The 13,989-nt window shown below is 43.9% G+C and overlaps 1 protein-coding gene across 5 annotated transcripts in view; it reads right to left on the bottom strand.

Moving 5' to 3' along the window:
* Positions 1-799: 799 nt before the first annotated feature.
* LOC100696515 (mitogen-activated protein kinase kinase kinase kinase 4) overlaps positions 800-13,989 on the bottom strand; it is a 38,558-nt gene continuing 25,368 nt past the window's right edge. The window contains exons 16-30 of one of the 5 annotated variants that reach the window (XM_013268900.3): positions 12,638-12,907; positions 11,972-12,072; positions 11,470-11,597; positions 11,140-11,234; positions 9,460-9,638; positions 9,122-9,251; positions 7,438-7,555; positions 7,164-7,334; positions 6,917-7,060; positions 6,685-6,819; positions 6,329-6,429; positions 6,094-6,243; positions 5,606-5,765; positions 4,506-4,645; positions 800-3,429 (exon numbers count right to left, since the gene is read on the bottom strand). In XM_013268900.3, coding sequence (XP_013124354.1) covers positions 3,346-3,429; positions 4,506-4,645; positions 5,606-5,765; positions 6,094-6,243; positions 6,329-6,429; positions 6,685-6,819; positions 6,917-7,060; positions 7,164-7,334; positions 7,438-7,555; positions 9,122-9,251; positions 9,460-9,638; positions 11,140-11,234; positions 11,470-11,597; positions 11,972-12,072; positions 12,638-12,907 — 2,106 coding nt within the window. In that variant the 3' untranslated portion in view covers positions 800-3,345. Of the gene's footprint in view, positions 3,430-4,505; positions 4,646-5,605; positions 5,766-6,093; positions 6,244-6,328; positions 6,430-6,684; positions 6,820-6,916; positions 7,061-7,163; positions 7,335-7,437; positions 7,556-8,588; positions 8,839-9,121; positions 9,252-9,459; positions 9,639-11,139; positions 11,235-11,469; positions 11,598-11,971; positions 12,073-12,637; positions 12,908-13,989 lie in introns of those variants that run through there. The other 4 variants (XM_019351594.2, XM_025903432.1, XM_019351595.2 and 1 more) reach the window with 4 other exon arrangements.

Here is a 13,989-nt window from a genome sequence, read left to right as displayed (position 1 = left end):
ATAATTTCTTTTAGTGTATATTTGCTTGACTGTTTGAAGCATACATCATTAAAAAAGAGGGTTTTTTGGAAGTTCTGTGAGGAGAAAGCACTGGAAATATGAGACCAAAGTAGAGATATTTGGCTATTAAAAAAAAAAAAAACATACCAGCATAAATTCCTCAGAACGGTGGTGGAGGGGTGATGATTTGGGCTTGTTTTACAGCCACACGACCTGGGCACCTTGCAGTCACTGAGTTGACTATGAACTTCTGTGTACCAAAATGTGGGCATTTATCTGACAGCTATCTGACAGAGCATGTCCAAACTGTAGCCATGCAACAGGACAATGATCCCCGAGCACAGCAGTAATGCTACAACAGAACAACTGAAAAACAAAAGAATCAAGCTATTGCAGTGGTCCAAAGTCCAGACCTCAGCCTGACTGAAAAGCTGTAGCAGGACCTCAGTGACAGGCAGTCAAAATTCATCCACAACAATGTGAGAGTCTGATGAAGTCTTATATAAAGCTTTACATGCAATAACTTTTTTTGTATCATTCAGTTATGTGGCTTCTGACATAGTCACACATGCACCACCTTAAAAATCAACTGATGCAGATAAGCCAGGCAAGCCTCCTCTGTAGCTTGAAATGTGGAGTGTCATTTCTAATTCCCCCCCCCATTTAGTCCCACTTTAAAGAAGCGCAGGCCCAGAAAGAGCAGCAGCATTTCTTAAACTTGTCTCCTTTTTATTTTATTTTCGATTTGTTGACGCAGCAGTAAATATTTACAGATTGTTACAAAGAATGACGCAGCACTGTAAATTCCTTTTGATTTTATTCAATGAAAGAAAAAAAAAAAAAAAAAAAAAGACCTTCAAGAAAATACAGTAATTCCCATAGTACACACAGAGGACATAAATTAGAGGCATGGTAGAGAGACATCCGAGGGGGGACATGTCACCTGGCAGGTAGAAAACATTAGATCCGTGCTGCCACACAGCCAGGAGCGTGCACACTCACACACAGTGCACTAAGGAGGATGTAAAGGAAATCAGTGAAATTGACACTCTGGGCTTGGGTTATTCATAAAGTGAGCAAAAGTTGATTAATCCTGTACACAAACATCTAAATGAAAGTACAAAAAAAAGGGATAATACAAAATACAAAAGAGGAGCGGTGGAGGGGGAGAAACCATAAATATTCATATCGATGCACATTGGTTTAACAAAACAACTGCTTCTGTAAACATTTTGAACATAAAGGTGTGCATTTAAAATAAAACCACTGCATATTTATCTGAAGGGTTACACATGATTGGAAACAACACTAATAAAAACTAAGACAGAGTTTAAAAACACAAAAGTATGCCACATGGTTTTGGCTGTCTGGAGCGGTTTTGTGACACTGCTATCAGAACATGTGATTCATTCATGTTTTTGCCTTCTTTCTTTCTACACAAACGACAAGACTGTGAAAGCGACTTCTGCGCCTCACAGCGGGTCTTCCCCCTAAAGACAGCGAAGGCACCGCCCTTTAAAGAGTCCTATTATGAAGCTCTGTCATTCACACAGAAGCACAGCTGCAGGATGGACTCTACACTCAGCGGCGGGATGAGACTGTCTCATGTGAAGTGACAAACGAGTCTCGCCTTGTCATTCGGGTTTCCGAGGATGACACGGGAAGAAAGAGCACGAAATAAAAATTATTTTAAGGGAGCTCTGTTAAAGTAGCGCGTCTCTTTAATCCAGATTGGATGTGGCATGTCTGAAGGCATCAAGAAAAAAAGAAGGAACATAAAAATAAAGGAGGTCCAACATTGAGTCACACGGCTGCTTCAGACTAAAGTGTTCCTACCCTAAAATCTAAATGTCTTCACTTATGAAGTAGTGGATTTTAGTTTTTTTTTGTTTAGTTTTTTTGTTTAAATTGCTGGAAACTCCTCTAAGGCAACATTAAGTTGAAGTCTCCTTCAGAACGCAGATGATTGTAGATGTGAAAATGTCACAACAGTGCAGGTGGAGGACAATCAGCTGACCCTCCTCCCTTTCCTCTAAGTGAGATCTATACATGCTGCCCTCATTCTGCCCACTGGCCTCCATGCTACCTTAATGGCAACCTGCTAATTCACAGTTTATGCTAGCCCTACTTAAAACTGATCTTAAAGGAAAAATCCACCTTAAAAAACACAAACAAAACAACTATTTGTATTGAACCTCACATTTCTGGGTCTATTTTGTCGGTGTGTGTGTGTTTCTATATTTCCAGTAGAACGACAGGTTCTGCAAAGGAGACACAGATTAAAAGGAAAAGCCAAGATTTCATTACAAAATAAAAGCCCCTGAAGAAAAAAAAAAAAAAAAAAAAAAAAAAAAAAAAAAATGTCAGGCTCTTGATGATAAATAGTGGATTCTTCCTTTAAAACTCATTTTTGTGTGTATTTCTGCATTCTTTATTTATGCGCAGCAAGTCACATATAAAATATACAGTGTGTTTAAAAACAAAAACTGGGACTACCTTAGTTAATAACACCAAAGCAACATGCTGTCATAAAAAAAAGGGCTACTTTTGTCCAACATGAGCTACAGCACAAGAGGTGTGATAAAGCTGTTCTTGAAAAACCTGCGCGAGTCTGACGTTAGTATGCACAAACTCCAACATATCCAGTACCCTGTATTTAATGGATGCGTCAAGGAGGTCCCTTAAAAAAAAAAAAAAAAAAAAATCTTCACTTTCAGGAGGTTAAGGGAGAGAAAAAAAAAAAAGTGAAGACAAAGAAGATTTACATGTCAAGCACCGTTCAATCTGTGGAACTAAGTGTAGTCGTAGTGTTGTAGTCACACACCTGACAGGACCGGGATTAAACACAGCTACACTTCAAGCTGTGGCAACACACACACACACACAAACACACAGTCTTCTCTGATACGGTGACAGCTGTGTTTAGCGTTCTGTCGTTCTGCCCCTTCCCCCTAGACAAACACATTTTGTCATACACTTACAAGATGCAAAGTTTTACTATGACATAAAGATATACCGTCAACAGGCAACAGATCCCACGTCCCTCAGAGGGAGAGGAGGAGAATGGGGATCGGCTCGAAGGTCAGGCAACAAGGCCGGGGTTGGCGGGGGGAGGAAAAACCTGCAGGCCCCTCTAAATACATATCCATCCCTAGCTTCTGTTCATGATTACAGTCTAATCCGTTGTTTGGCTGCCCGAGGACATGAGAAATGGAAGCCGCCTCCTCAGAAAATGCTTCTCCAGCTTGGGCTTTAAAACGTCTTCGTCGGTCGTAGTTGCAATAGTCATCTGTTGGTCGCTGCTTAGGTAATGGTTGTCATATCGGCTGACGGCGCGGCACGTCTCTACCAGCTCATGAGGGATGTGCGTCCCAGGGTCATGAAATATACTTGGCTGGCACCTCCGGGGCGCACAGAGGCAAAGAAGACCTGAAAATGAAAGACTACACTGAGTGAAATGGTGTTTGGTGGTCGTGCCAGGCTACCAACAGTAGATTAGTAATAGTAGTGTAGATGTTATAAAAGACTAAGATAAGTCCTATCAAAACTTTCCCCTACTTTGAATGTGAACCCAAGTAATAAAGTACTGGTTTGTACTACATGTGACAACCTCCTATATTCTCCATATATCTGGATTACAGAGTAGCGCTATGAGACAGAAGCCTTTCCTGGCAACAACAAAAAATATCCAAGCTCTCGGACAATTGCCAAAAGAAAATTACACCGAGTCTCCCAAAGGCACGTAGGATAATGTGTTATGGTCCGATTTACATTTGGCCCAAAAGCGACACTTTGCACCACCAAAAGAACACCACACCCACAGTGAGGACGGTGGTGGCAGTATCGTGGGTTTGGGTCGTTTTTCTTCAGGGGCTTTTGTCAAAGTGGAGGGAATTATAAAAATAAAAGTAAAAAAAAAAAAATCTATGAGGTGACCTGAAGAGGGCGATGAACAAGATATTCCCTCACCATTTCCCTCCCCTCATCCCCAACTGGTCGTGGCAGATGGCCCCCCCTCCCTGAGACTGGAACTGTTAAGAGTGTTTTTCCTTCCCACTGTCACCAAGTGTTTGCTCACAGGGGGATCACCTGATTGTTGGGGTTCCTCTGTATTATTGTAGGGTTATTACCTTACAATATTAAGCGCCTTGAGGGGACTGTTGTTGTGATTTGGTGCTTAAAAATAAAACTGAATTTCGAGCACTTTTGCATGGGAGAGAGGGCAAATATTACCAAGTTAAGACTGAATGCTGTGATTAAAAGTTCTTCAGCAGTATCAGTTAAAGGGTGTGCACTTATGCAACCAGCAAAACAGATTTGTTTTTCAGTTGAATTTTCATTTGAAGGTTATTGGTGACATCAAAGGTGGAAAAATTTTGAAATGATTTATTGCAGTATTGTGTTTTCAACAACAAAAACCTGACATATTAACAGGGGTGTGTTCACATTTATCTCCACTGTATAGAGAGAAACAGGAGGGATGAAGAAAGGAAGGATGTTTTCACCTTGTCATTCCTCTCACAAAGGAACTTGAGTCTCTGGGCTCTCTTGTGCATGAAGACTCCGTCAAGGTGGCCCGTCTCCACTGAGCGGATCTCTATAGCCTTCTCACCCCAGCCCATGATCTGGTTTGACCTAATGTAGGCTGCACAAGCACAGAAAGGGGAAAAGGAGGGTAAGTAGCTGTTTAAAAAAAGCTGTAAAAATTCAAACAACATGTCATTTTACTTGTGAATACTTCTAATGATAAATGTAATACTTTTATATATTGATTAAAAAAAGAAGCTACTAAACAAAAGTGTCTAAAATGAACTGAAACCTCGACTGCTGTTGGAGTGTAATCGAATGCATCAAGTGAAGCTGCTGCTGGGCTTTTTCTTTGGTCAAAAAGAACTTTTCACATCTGATTATTTTATTCTGAAGGTTGAACCTTCACTCTGCCGCACACTGAAGTTGCCAGCATCATTTGCACCATTGCTTTTACAGTTGGGAGATCATTTCTCCCAGTAAAATAATCAGAAGTCTCTGAACACAGGACTTTTCAGTACTGCAGACACTCTTCACTCAGGGCGTTTTCACACCTATAGATTTTTTTACTCTGGTCCAAATCAGCTGATAAGTTGGTAAACTTGTAGCTTTTTCCTGTGGTTTGGTTTGTTTTCACACAGAAAAAATCCAAGCAAACCAAAATGTTTCACTGCAAGCCACATGAGAATGTTCTGTCCGCTCATTGGCCAGATGTATCTGGGGTGGGAGCAAGAAAAGTAAATACAGGAAGAAGGTGCTGTGTGAGAAAACCAAGTTTACAATCATTTCTTGGCTAGTTGCTAGCCCGTATAGACCTTTGCGCATCTATAGTAGCTACCTGCACTGAGAATACAAAGCATAAGTTGCTATGGGATATTTTTTAGCTCTTGTAACATAACACCTGGTAGTTTGTTCTGATTGGGTTTGTATCACATTCACACCATAAATATAGTTTGTTTGGAACCACACCGAGACCACCTCCTGCAAAGGGTCTTGGTTGTTTTTGTGCATATCAGAGTGCAGTTCAGATTTTTCTGACCTCCGGCATCATGATGAGAAATATCTGCTTTTCACTTACCCACTGAAGTTGGCATTTCTCCCCACTGCAGCACCACATCCTTGGTGATGCGTCCGTAGGTGTTGACGTAGACGCCTTCGTCCTCGTAACACACCAGCAGCTCAATCCCATCAGTGTTGGGCAAGATGATGATGGCGTGGCACTGAATATTGGTTTGGATCTGAGGATGAAATGGAGGAAAAGGTAAGAGATTTTAAAAAGTCCCTTCACCGCCAGTTGCAGCAGATAGCCGCCCCTCACTGAGCCTGGCTCTGCTGGAGGTTTCTTCCTGTTAAAAAGGGAGTTTTTCCCTTTGCACTGTCACCAAGGGCTTGCTCATAGGGGGTCGTTTAATTGTGGAGTTCTCTCTCTATTATTGTAGGTCTTTACTTTATAATATAAAGTGCTTTGAGGCGACTGTTATGATTCGGCATTGTAGAAATAAAACAGAATTCAAATTTAGAAAATGCAAAACAAGACATAATCAGTCTGCATCAGTTCGCACATACATGTGTGGGCAGGTAGATGTCGTAGACGGCACCAGAGTCCACATCCACAGCATGGAAGCCTGAACAGGAACCGTAGATGACCTTTAACCTCTGACCTTCCTCCACCGTCAAGTCAACCAGCAGAGGTTTGTGCACCAGGTCACCAAAAGACTAAAGAAAAAAGTCAAAAGACAGTCAGCCTGAAAGCAGTCAGCCACCTGCAGGTAGAATGACACCTGTTAGAGAACATGCTCACCTTAAAGGCCATGAACTTGTGATAAGGTTTGGGCGCCCATGCGTAGACCTCCACAGAGTTCTTCAAAGCCAGCACCAAGAATTTAATTCTCTCGTACTTCACTGGAATAACAAGTAGGTGGCGAGTTAATCGTGGGTGATGGCTCCTATGGTTATTTTTTTTTTTTTTTTAATTCTTGGACTCTGCTAGAGCAGCTTTGCATGATTCAAAATTCAAAATAAGCCTTATTTATCTTATAGTGGGCCTTAGAGCAACCTCTGAGCTCTAAGCTGTTTAGCTTTAAGCCCTTTTATGCCCCGTCTCCCTTCAAGTCACCATTTCCTTTTTCCTGTACATCTGAGCTTTAGGAAACGTACCAACTTTGTAGTGGACACAGCCCTCCAGGTCGCCCACATTGACCCACCCCTGCTTCTTCTCCACCTCAGGGTCATTGTGCAAAATCTTGTTTCGAAGCCATGACAGGTAATACACTCGCAGCTTGTTCTTTTTGCCTGCAGGAGGGAGGAAACAAAAAATCCATCTATCCAAAACTTTACTGACTGAAAATGAATCTGAATCGAGACTTTCTGGTTGGAACGTGTGCTCTACCTGATATGGTCACCAGGACGTTGAGTCCCTCTAGGACATCCATCTGCTGGATGCGTCGCCGGTTGATCAGAGGGTAGACCTTACCCTGACCGCTTCGGTCCAGCAGCATCAGACCACTCTCTGTTCCCACCAGTAGATTTACTCCTGGAAGAGTGACAGGCAGTCACAGAAACGTACGTCACTGCTGATAGGTTTTCATCCAGCTGTGGGGCATCACAGTATCTGCATATTTTTGAAGTTCACTCACCCCAGAGTGCCGCGCACAGGATCTCAGAGTTGAACCTCTTCTTGTACTTGCGAATCTCCGGAGTGTCGCTCGGTGGACGAGTGTTGACCGGGTTGACGTTAACCACTGAGCCTTTACGGGACGGGTCGGACCGCAGCTGATCTGACAGGCGCCCGTCTTGCCCAAATCCAGCTGGAAAGGGAAAGCAGAGGCAGTGCACATTAACTTTGCAGATAACCAAGAAGAATTAGTGTTGAAGATGCATTTTTGCAGTGGGCTGTATATCCAGACTTACCCATGTTGTTGAGGGAGCTCCCGCTGGATGGAGATATCTGCAGCAGACGCGGGTCGATGAAGGGAGTGAACGAGGAGGAAGACTTGTGTTTGGACATGGAGTTGCTCTCCGACTGCGACTGGTGGAGATATCGGATATTTAGAAAACCTAGAGCTCAAAACATTCCCAATAAAATAACTTAAAATGCACCGAGCTGAAACATGAATCAAACTTGATTTGTTGCAGTGATTTGTAATTCCTAAGAACGACTGTTTATTTAAACGGCAGCAGAGGCCCCTCAGGTTTGAGCTTATGAGTTATAGCTCTACCTCTGGGGTCTCATTAAACAACATTCAGCTTAAATGCCTTCAAAACCACATTTTTACAGCACAACTGGGAACAAAGTCCCCCCCACCCCCACAAAAAAAAAAAGCAAACGAAAAAGATTAAGTGCAGTTATGTTAATTGTTTTGATGTTAGTGAAGGCATAAAATATGTCAGAGAGGAAAAACAACATGTGCAACAAGGAGAAAAAAAAATGTGTTGAAGGAAACATGAAGTGATCCAAACACAGGCTGCTGTGAACTGTTAGAGAGGAGAAGAAAAAAGCTGCTCTTAATGAAGCACAGACACACAAGGATACTCCACCACCCAAGATGCATGTTGTTTGCAAGGTAGCGCTGCGCTGCTCTATAAATGGGACATTTATCTTGAAATATTCCATCAAATCCCAAGAAGCTCCGGCTTTAGTTTCCTGCGTGTTATGAGCACGTTGTGCCACAAGGAGGTGCCAGTGTTAGCACAGTGTAATGCAGTGAGGTGCGGGAGGGGAAAGGAGGTTGCAGCAGCTCAGAAGATTCAAACCAGCCGAGTGAAGAGTGAGCAGAGAAGAGGAAGTGTGAAGCCAGCAGGACATGGAGGAGGAGAGGATGCAGGGCAGGCAACCCAGGAATGGACAGCTGACGTGTACAGACTGAGATGGAGGTTTGCATTTTATAGCCGTCACAATTAACCTGATACCATTTTTTTTTTAAGCTATTCATAAAGTCTGCACATTTTTCAACTGCCCACTCCTCAGCTGTGTGCCCTTAGTGGTGTGATGGCGACATACCTCTATGGCAGTGAGCTCGTCCAAAGAGATCTGTGGGGATACTGCAGGACTGGCATGGCTAGATGATGAGGGTAAGGAGGAAGAGGTAGTGGTTGTGGAAGAGGAGGAGGAGGAGGAGGAGAAGGAAGGGATGGTTGTGGAAGAGGAAGTGGAGTGATGGCTCTGCTGGATAAGGTCTGGTAGGTGATGTATGCGGCCCGGAAAGCCGTTTTTCTCTAGCGGGCCGCGACCGGGGGCTGGGGTTGGCCGTGGCCAGCCGAGGAAGGGGAGGAAGATGAGAGAGTGACCAACCGCTTTATGTCAGCTGTGCTCTGGAAGCAAGAACAGGCACACTTGGGCTCAAGCAAGCAGGTGGGAAAGAAGGTGGAGCTATGTGTCTGTCTGCTAGTCTGCTGCTTGGTGTAGCAACCAGACATATTAAGATTATTCATCTTTAAACGTGAAAGCCTATGAAATGGCATGATCATATGCAGGAACAAAGAAATGGAGAATGAGTAGTTAAAACACTGACGCTGAACAGAAAATTTTAAACTACATTTCTAATCAGCACCACCAATCGGTCAAAATCAGGCACCGCCGGCCCGTCCCTCTTACCTGTCTGATGACCAGTGTGCCATCCTTGGAGGGTGTGGTTGCCTGTTCGCTTTCAGAGTCTTCGACCAGCATGGTTTTAGCAGACTCCGTCTCTCCGTTACTCACTCTCCTGCGGAAGCCATGGGGATATCTGATGTCCCATAACCAGACCAGAGTTAAACCAGCAGTCATGCAGATAAGCCATGCAGCACTGATTGGTATTTAACTGCAGCTCAACATGTTTGAAAATTATCAGACCAAAAAAAAAAAAAAAAAAAAAAAAAAAAAAAAAATCCACGCAGTGCTTTATACTTCAACACAAAATACTAAATTAATAAAAGAGGCGGCAGGTGAATTACCCAGCTTTGGAGTCCTCTGCCCCTGAGGTGGACTCTTCTCCTGCCTCCTGATCCACCTCTTCCTCGTCCTCCTCGTCGGTTGTGCCCGACTCGTCACTTGAGGAGGAGTAATCTGTGACCTTGTGAGGAGGCCGCACATCGTCGACTGCACGCAGCTCCTTGGCGAGCGCTGTCAGGTCCTGAAAGCAGCAGCGAAAGTTTTAGACGTGCTGACAGGTCAACCTGCGAGCTCAGGTCCATTTCTCCGCTTTGGTGCAAGTTGCATTCGGTCTGAAGCAACGGCGCTAAGACCACTGAGGTGGTCCCATTTCTGGGTGGTCCTGTTTGGTTCATACTAATGAATTTTAGTTGGCTTAGATTTTTCAGCACAAAAAGAAACTGCACCAAAGAGGACAAACACTTCAAGTTTAAAAACTCCCTCCATAACAGAGGTTGCCCAGACAACGCATCAATATGATAGACTGAGCACACAAAGTGGACCTATTGTGCCTTTTGGCTGAATGATGTCATAGGGTGCACAGATACCCCCCACCCATTATCTTCATGTAAGGCACACAGAAGCTCCACCCACCTGCTGTTCAAACATCCTGCTTAGGGAGGAGCAGCCAATCGGAAGAAAGCTGGCTTTAAAAGGGAGAACAGCTAAACGTACAAAGCTACACTGGCAGACTTCATGACTACAAATATTGAGTCTGAAATGAGCAGACTAGGTCCACTTTAAATAAAAAGGCACAACAGGCTATCGTGCTGTAGAAAGTCTGAAATCTGAATCCCTCGTCGGTTCAAGGAACTGTTTATGTTGCTACTTCGTCTCTTTCACTTATGGGTACAAACCTGTACCGTCTTTTTCCATCTTTTAAACAACCTTCATTTAGTCTGACCTCTAGGAAGCAGTGAAGTAAGTAGCATGTTGTATGGGGGAATGTCAGATTACTAAAGAGCCCCTTTCTGTGGCCTAAATTAGTGTTTCACCTCGTCCTCCTTAACATGCTTGTCCTCTTCATTTTCCCCTCGCCCCTTTGTCATAATATAGTTGCATAAGCTTGTAAAAAGAGCAAGAAAAGAAGGTGGGATACTTCCGTGCTTCCAAGCCACAGTTTATCCACAAACACAACCAGGTGTGATCGCGAGCCATTCTGACAAGTACAAGGGAACACAGGAGGGGCATGTTTGCATTCAAATGTGGTTGCATTCAAATCTAGGAGCAGGAAGCTGCGGCGCAGGGTTAACCCTCCTTTTGTCTTGTGCATTTTTCTTGAGAGCAAGCAAAAAAAAAAAAAAAAAAAAAAAAAAAAAAAAAAAAAAAAAAAAAAGGGGCTGTGGAGGCGTATGGAAAGGTGCCAGGGGACGGTAAAGGCAGAAATAAAATAGTGAACCAATCTCCACAAAAGGAGCAAATGTCTTTTATCTGAAACCTTTATCGTGTAATGCCATGAGCAATGCATGAGCAATGGTGCAGCCATAGCAGAGGTGAGATTATGTAATCTCAGTTAATAGGCTTACCACATCACCCTAAGCAAGGCACCCCACCCAAACAATCAGGAAGCATTGGATTCACGTGAGGTTCCCACACCAGGTGGTTGGATAATTGGAGCAGTAGAAAATAGAGCAAAGTGGGAAAAACTGTTTTCACCTATTCATTTTCAAGTTTAACCAGCACTCGAGTAACAGTGGACTTACAGCTGGTCGAGTGGGCCTGGCGACGTTCTTTTCATCCTGTTTCTTGGAAACGTTTTCAGGCCGCTGGAGAGGCGATCCTTCAGATTTGGACGAAGCTTTGTGGAAATGAAAGGAAATGGCGTTAGTGAGGGGAGACAGAAGAGAGCTGGATGTGCAAAGGAGCTTTAATTGCCAAAAAAACAAAACAAAAAAAAAAAACCTTCTTTGAGCACAAGCTCAGACGATGGTATTTGAGCCAGATTTGTATAATTATGGTAATAATCCTAATCCGCTAATAAGCAGTCGGTAGGGTTAGTGATATGTAGCCGAGTGCAGTACCAGGGGACTCACAGCGTGGCCTGAAACGGTCCCCAGGACTGGCCTGGGAGCTGGAGTTGGAGGAGCCAGACGAGCTGCCGCTGCCTGGCCGGGACTGCAGCTTCTCCACTCGATCCCACAGCGGACGCTGCTCCACGTTACTGTGACAAGGAAGAACAATCTCAGTGGAAAGAAATGCAACTCCACTGTCAAGCCAAACGTGGATTAGTGGGAGTTTACATCACTGCAAAATTAAAGCACAATCTTTTGCATTTTATATGCAAACATAACCAACTTAGAATATTATGACTGCTTATAATATTGCAGATTAATATTTCTGTCTTAATAATCCGTCTTTTCTACCATTTATTTTTATTTTCTGAAACGCTCTATTCTGAGAGGTACCCCTATGTAGGGGAGGGGTTACTGTTTTGGCTTTTACAACTTTTAACAGTGTCCCATGTGAGCAGCTCTCTTAGATAGACCACATCCACATAATCCAAAAGCGAGACACGCCTGAGGTCTCTTTACCCACCTGCCCACGTTCCTCTGTCCGCCCTGGTTGCTGGGCTGTGAAGGCAGAGGGGACTCTCTACGTGACAGCACAGGAGACCTGGATGTTGTCCTCACCGGTACCTGGGAGACACGAGTATTTGACGATCATCACAAATCAATATGTTCCTAAAAACAATCATCTAATAGGACAACAGTGTCATCAAACAAGGAGGCTTATCCTCTGGTTCAGGCTCATGCTAATCAGTGAGCATATATTGGAATTTGAAGCTGAAGTGGAAATCATCCAAGAATTTAAAACTCCCCTAGTTTGACCACTGAAACAGGAGATAATCTTAGGGCGTAGCTGAACACAGCAGAGCCGAGAACACCCCCACAACACACAGAGCAATTTAGATTGGAGGAATGTGCAGTTTTATTTCTCATTTATGATTTTGAATATGAGCGATGGTGTAATCTGTTGGCCCAGAAATGCAAAGTTGTGCTGATTCATTTGAATACGCCCTCACAGCAGTTTTAAGTGTTAACAAGTGAGACTAGACGCAGCAAGGCAGACGCACACAGCCAGGAGGAGGCTGAACAGCATGCCACGTAAAAGTGGATGAGAGGAAGTGAGCGATGGAGGAGAGATTTGAAGGCTGGGTGTGGGAGGAGGGGGAGGGAAGGCAGCCGTCCCCCGGCACCTTACCTTGGGAGGGACCTCCTCGCTGCTGGCCTGATGTTCAAGCCTAGCCTGAGGGTGGTGGAGGGGAGGTTGGGGTTGGGGATCTATGCGTGCAGGCGATGGGTGGTGGTGGTGATGGTGGGGGTCCTGGGAGCGCAGGTGGAGTTGTGCAAAACTAGAGGCCACGCCGCCGGACTCGCTGAAGGACTGAGAGCGGGCAACCACGGGCGGAGGAGGAGGAGAGGGGGCAGCGCTGTTGCTGCTCTTTAGAGCAGCCAGGTGAGACCACTGGACCTTTTCGGGAGTCAGGAAGAGGAAGAGCAGGGGGGAGGGGGTGAAACAAGCAGACAACACAGTGAGACATGAGGGAAGATGCGTGTGGCTTTTTACATAATGTACACATGCACACGGCAGACAGCACAACACGAAACAATGACTTTTTCACTCTTACAGTCTGCGTTTTGTTTTTTTACAGGAATAAACCATTTGAAGAAAGAGGAGCCTGTGTCGGTACGATAAATACGAAGCTTCTGTTTCAAAAGTGTCATTCCAAATTACATATTACAATTTCTGAGCTTTAAAAAGGTTCAAAGGCAGATTATGTTGCAATCAGCCTATCCCAGCTTTTCTGCTGAGTAACACACACAAGTAGTACATTTTGCAGAAGTCTGCTGCAAGCAGAGCATCTAATTGCTTTTGCAATAAGCCACTGCCATCAGTATTGTTTTTATATTCATGTTGTGAACCCACAATTAGATTTTTTTTAATGTGTAAGAAGAAGAATGAAAAAAAACAAACAAAAAAAAAACTTCACAAAAATCCTCAAAGTGAAGAAAAGCTTATTTCAAATTCTCTCAAATGTATTAAAAATAAAAAAACAAAGGTAACAAATTTTTACTCCTCAGACACACAAACATGAGTTTAAGGTAAGTTAAGCTGAATTCTGCATAGCTCATCTTACAAACAAAAAACCCACACATCTGGTGCCATGTCTCTCCCCCCCCCCACAGAGATTGCAAAGTGCAGCAGATTTACTGAAAAGGTTACGGCTGCTATATGGCTGTTATTCTCCTCTAATTTAGTGTTGATTCGACAGAAATGGAACTGTCAGTGTGTGCTGGAGTTTTTTAAACCCTCACTCTGAAAAGGTGATGAGGCTAAGTGTCTCACTCCCGAGTGTCTTAGCCACAGAGCCCGAGGTTGTCTACGATGGTCATGCAGTTTTGCAGCTGTTATGATAAATTGGAGTTCCCCCCCCCCCCCCACTCTTCTCAAGCGGAAATCTCAAACAACAGTCCAGGAGGTTAAGTGGCAAAACTGTCCCATTTCTGGGTAGATCTGTTCTTGAATTGTTCTGTGATTGAGAGCTTACTCTG

The sequence above is a fragment of the Oreochromis niloticus genome, linkage group LG23 (assembly GCF_001858045.2).
Source record: "Oreochromis niloticus isolate F11D_XX linkage group LG23, O_niloticus_UMD_NMBU, whole genome shotgun sequence".
NCBI classification, from domain to species: domain Eukaryota; kingdom Metazoa; phylum Chordata; class Actinopteri; order Cichliformes; family Cichlidae; genus Oreochromis; species Oreochromis niloticus.
This window is presented reverse-complemented; position numbering and strand designations above follow the sequence as displayed.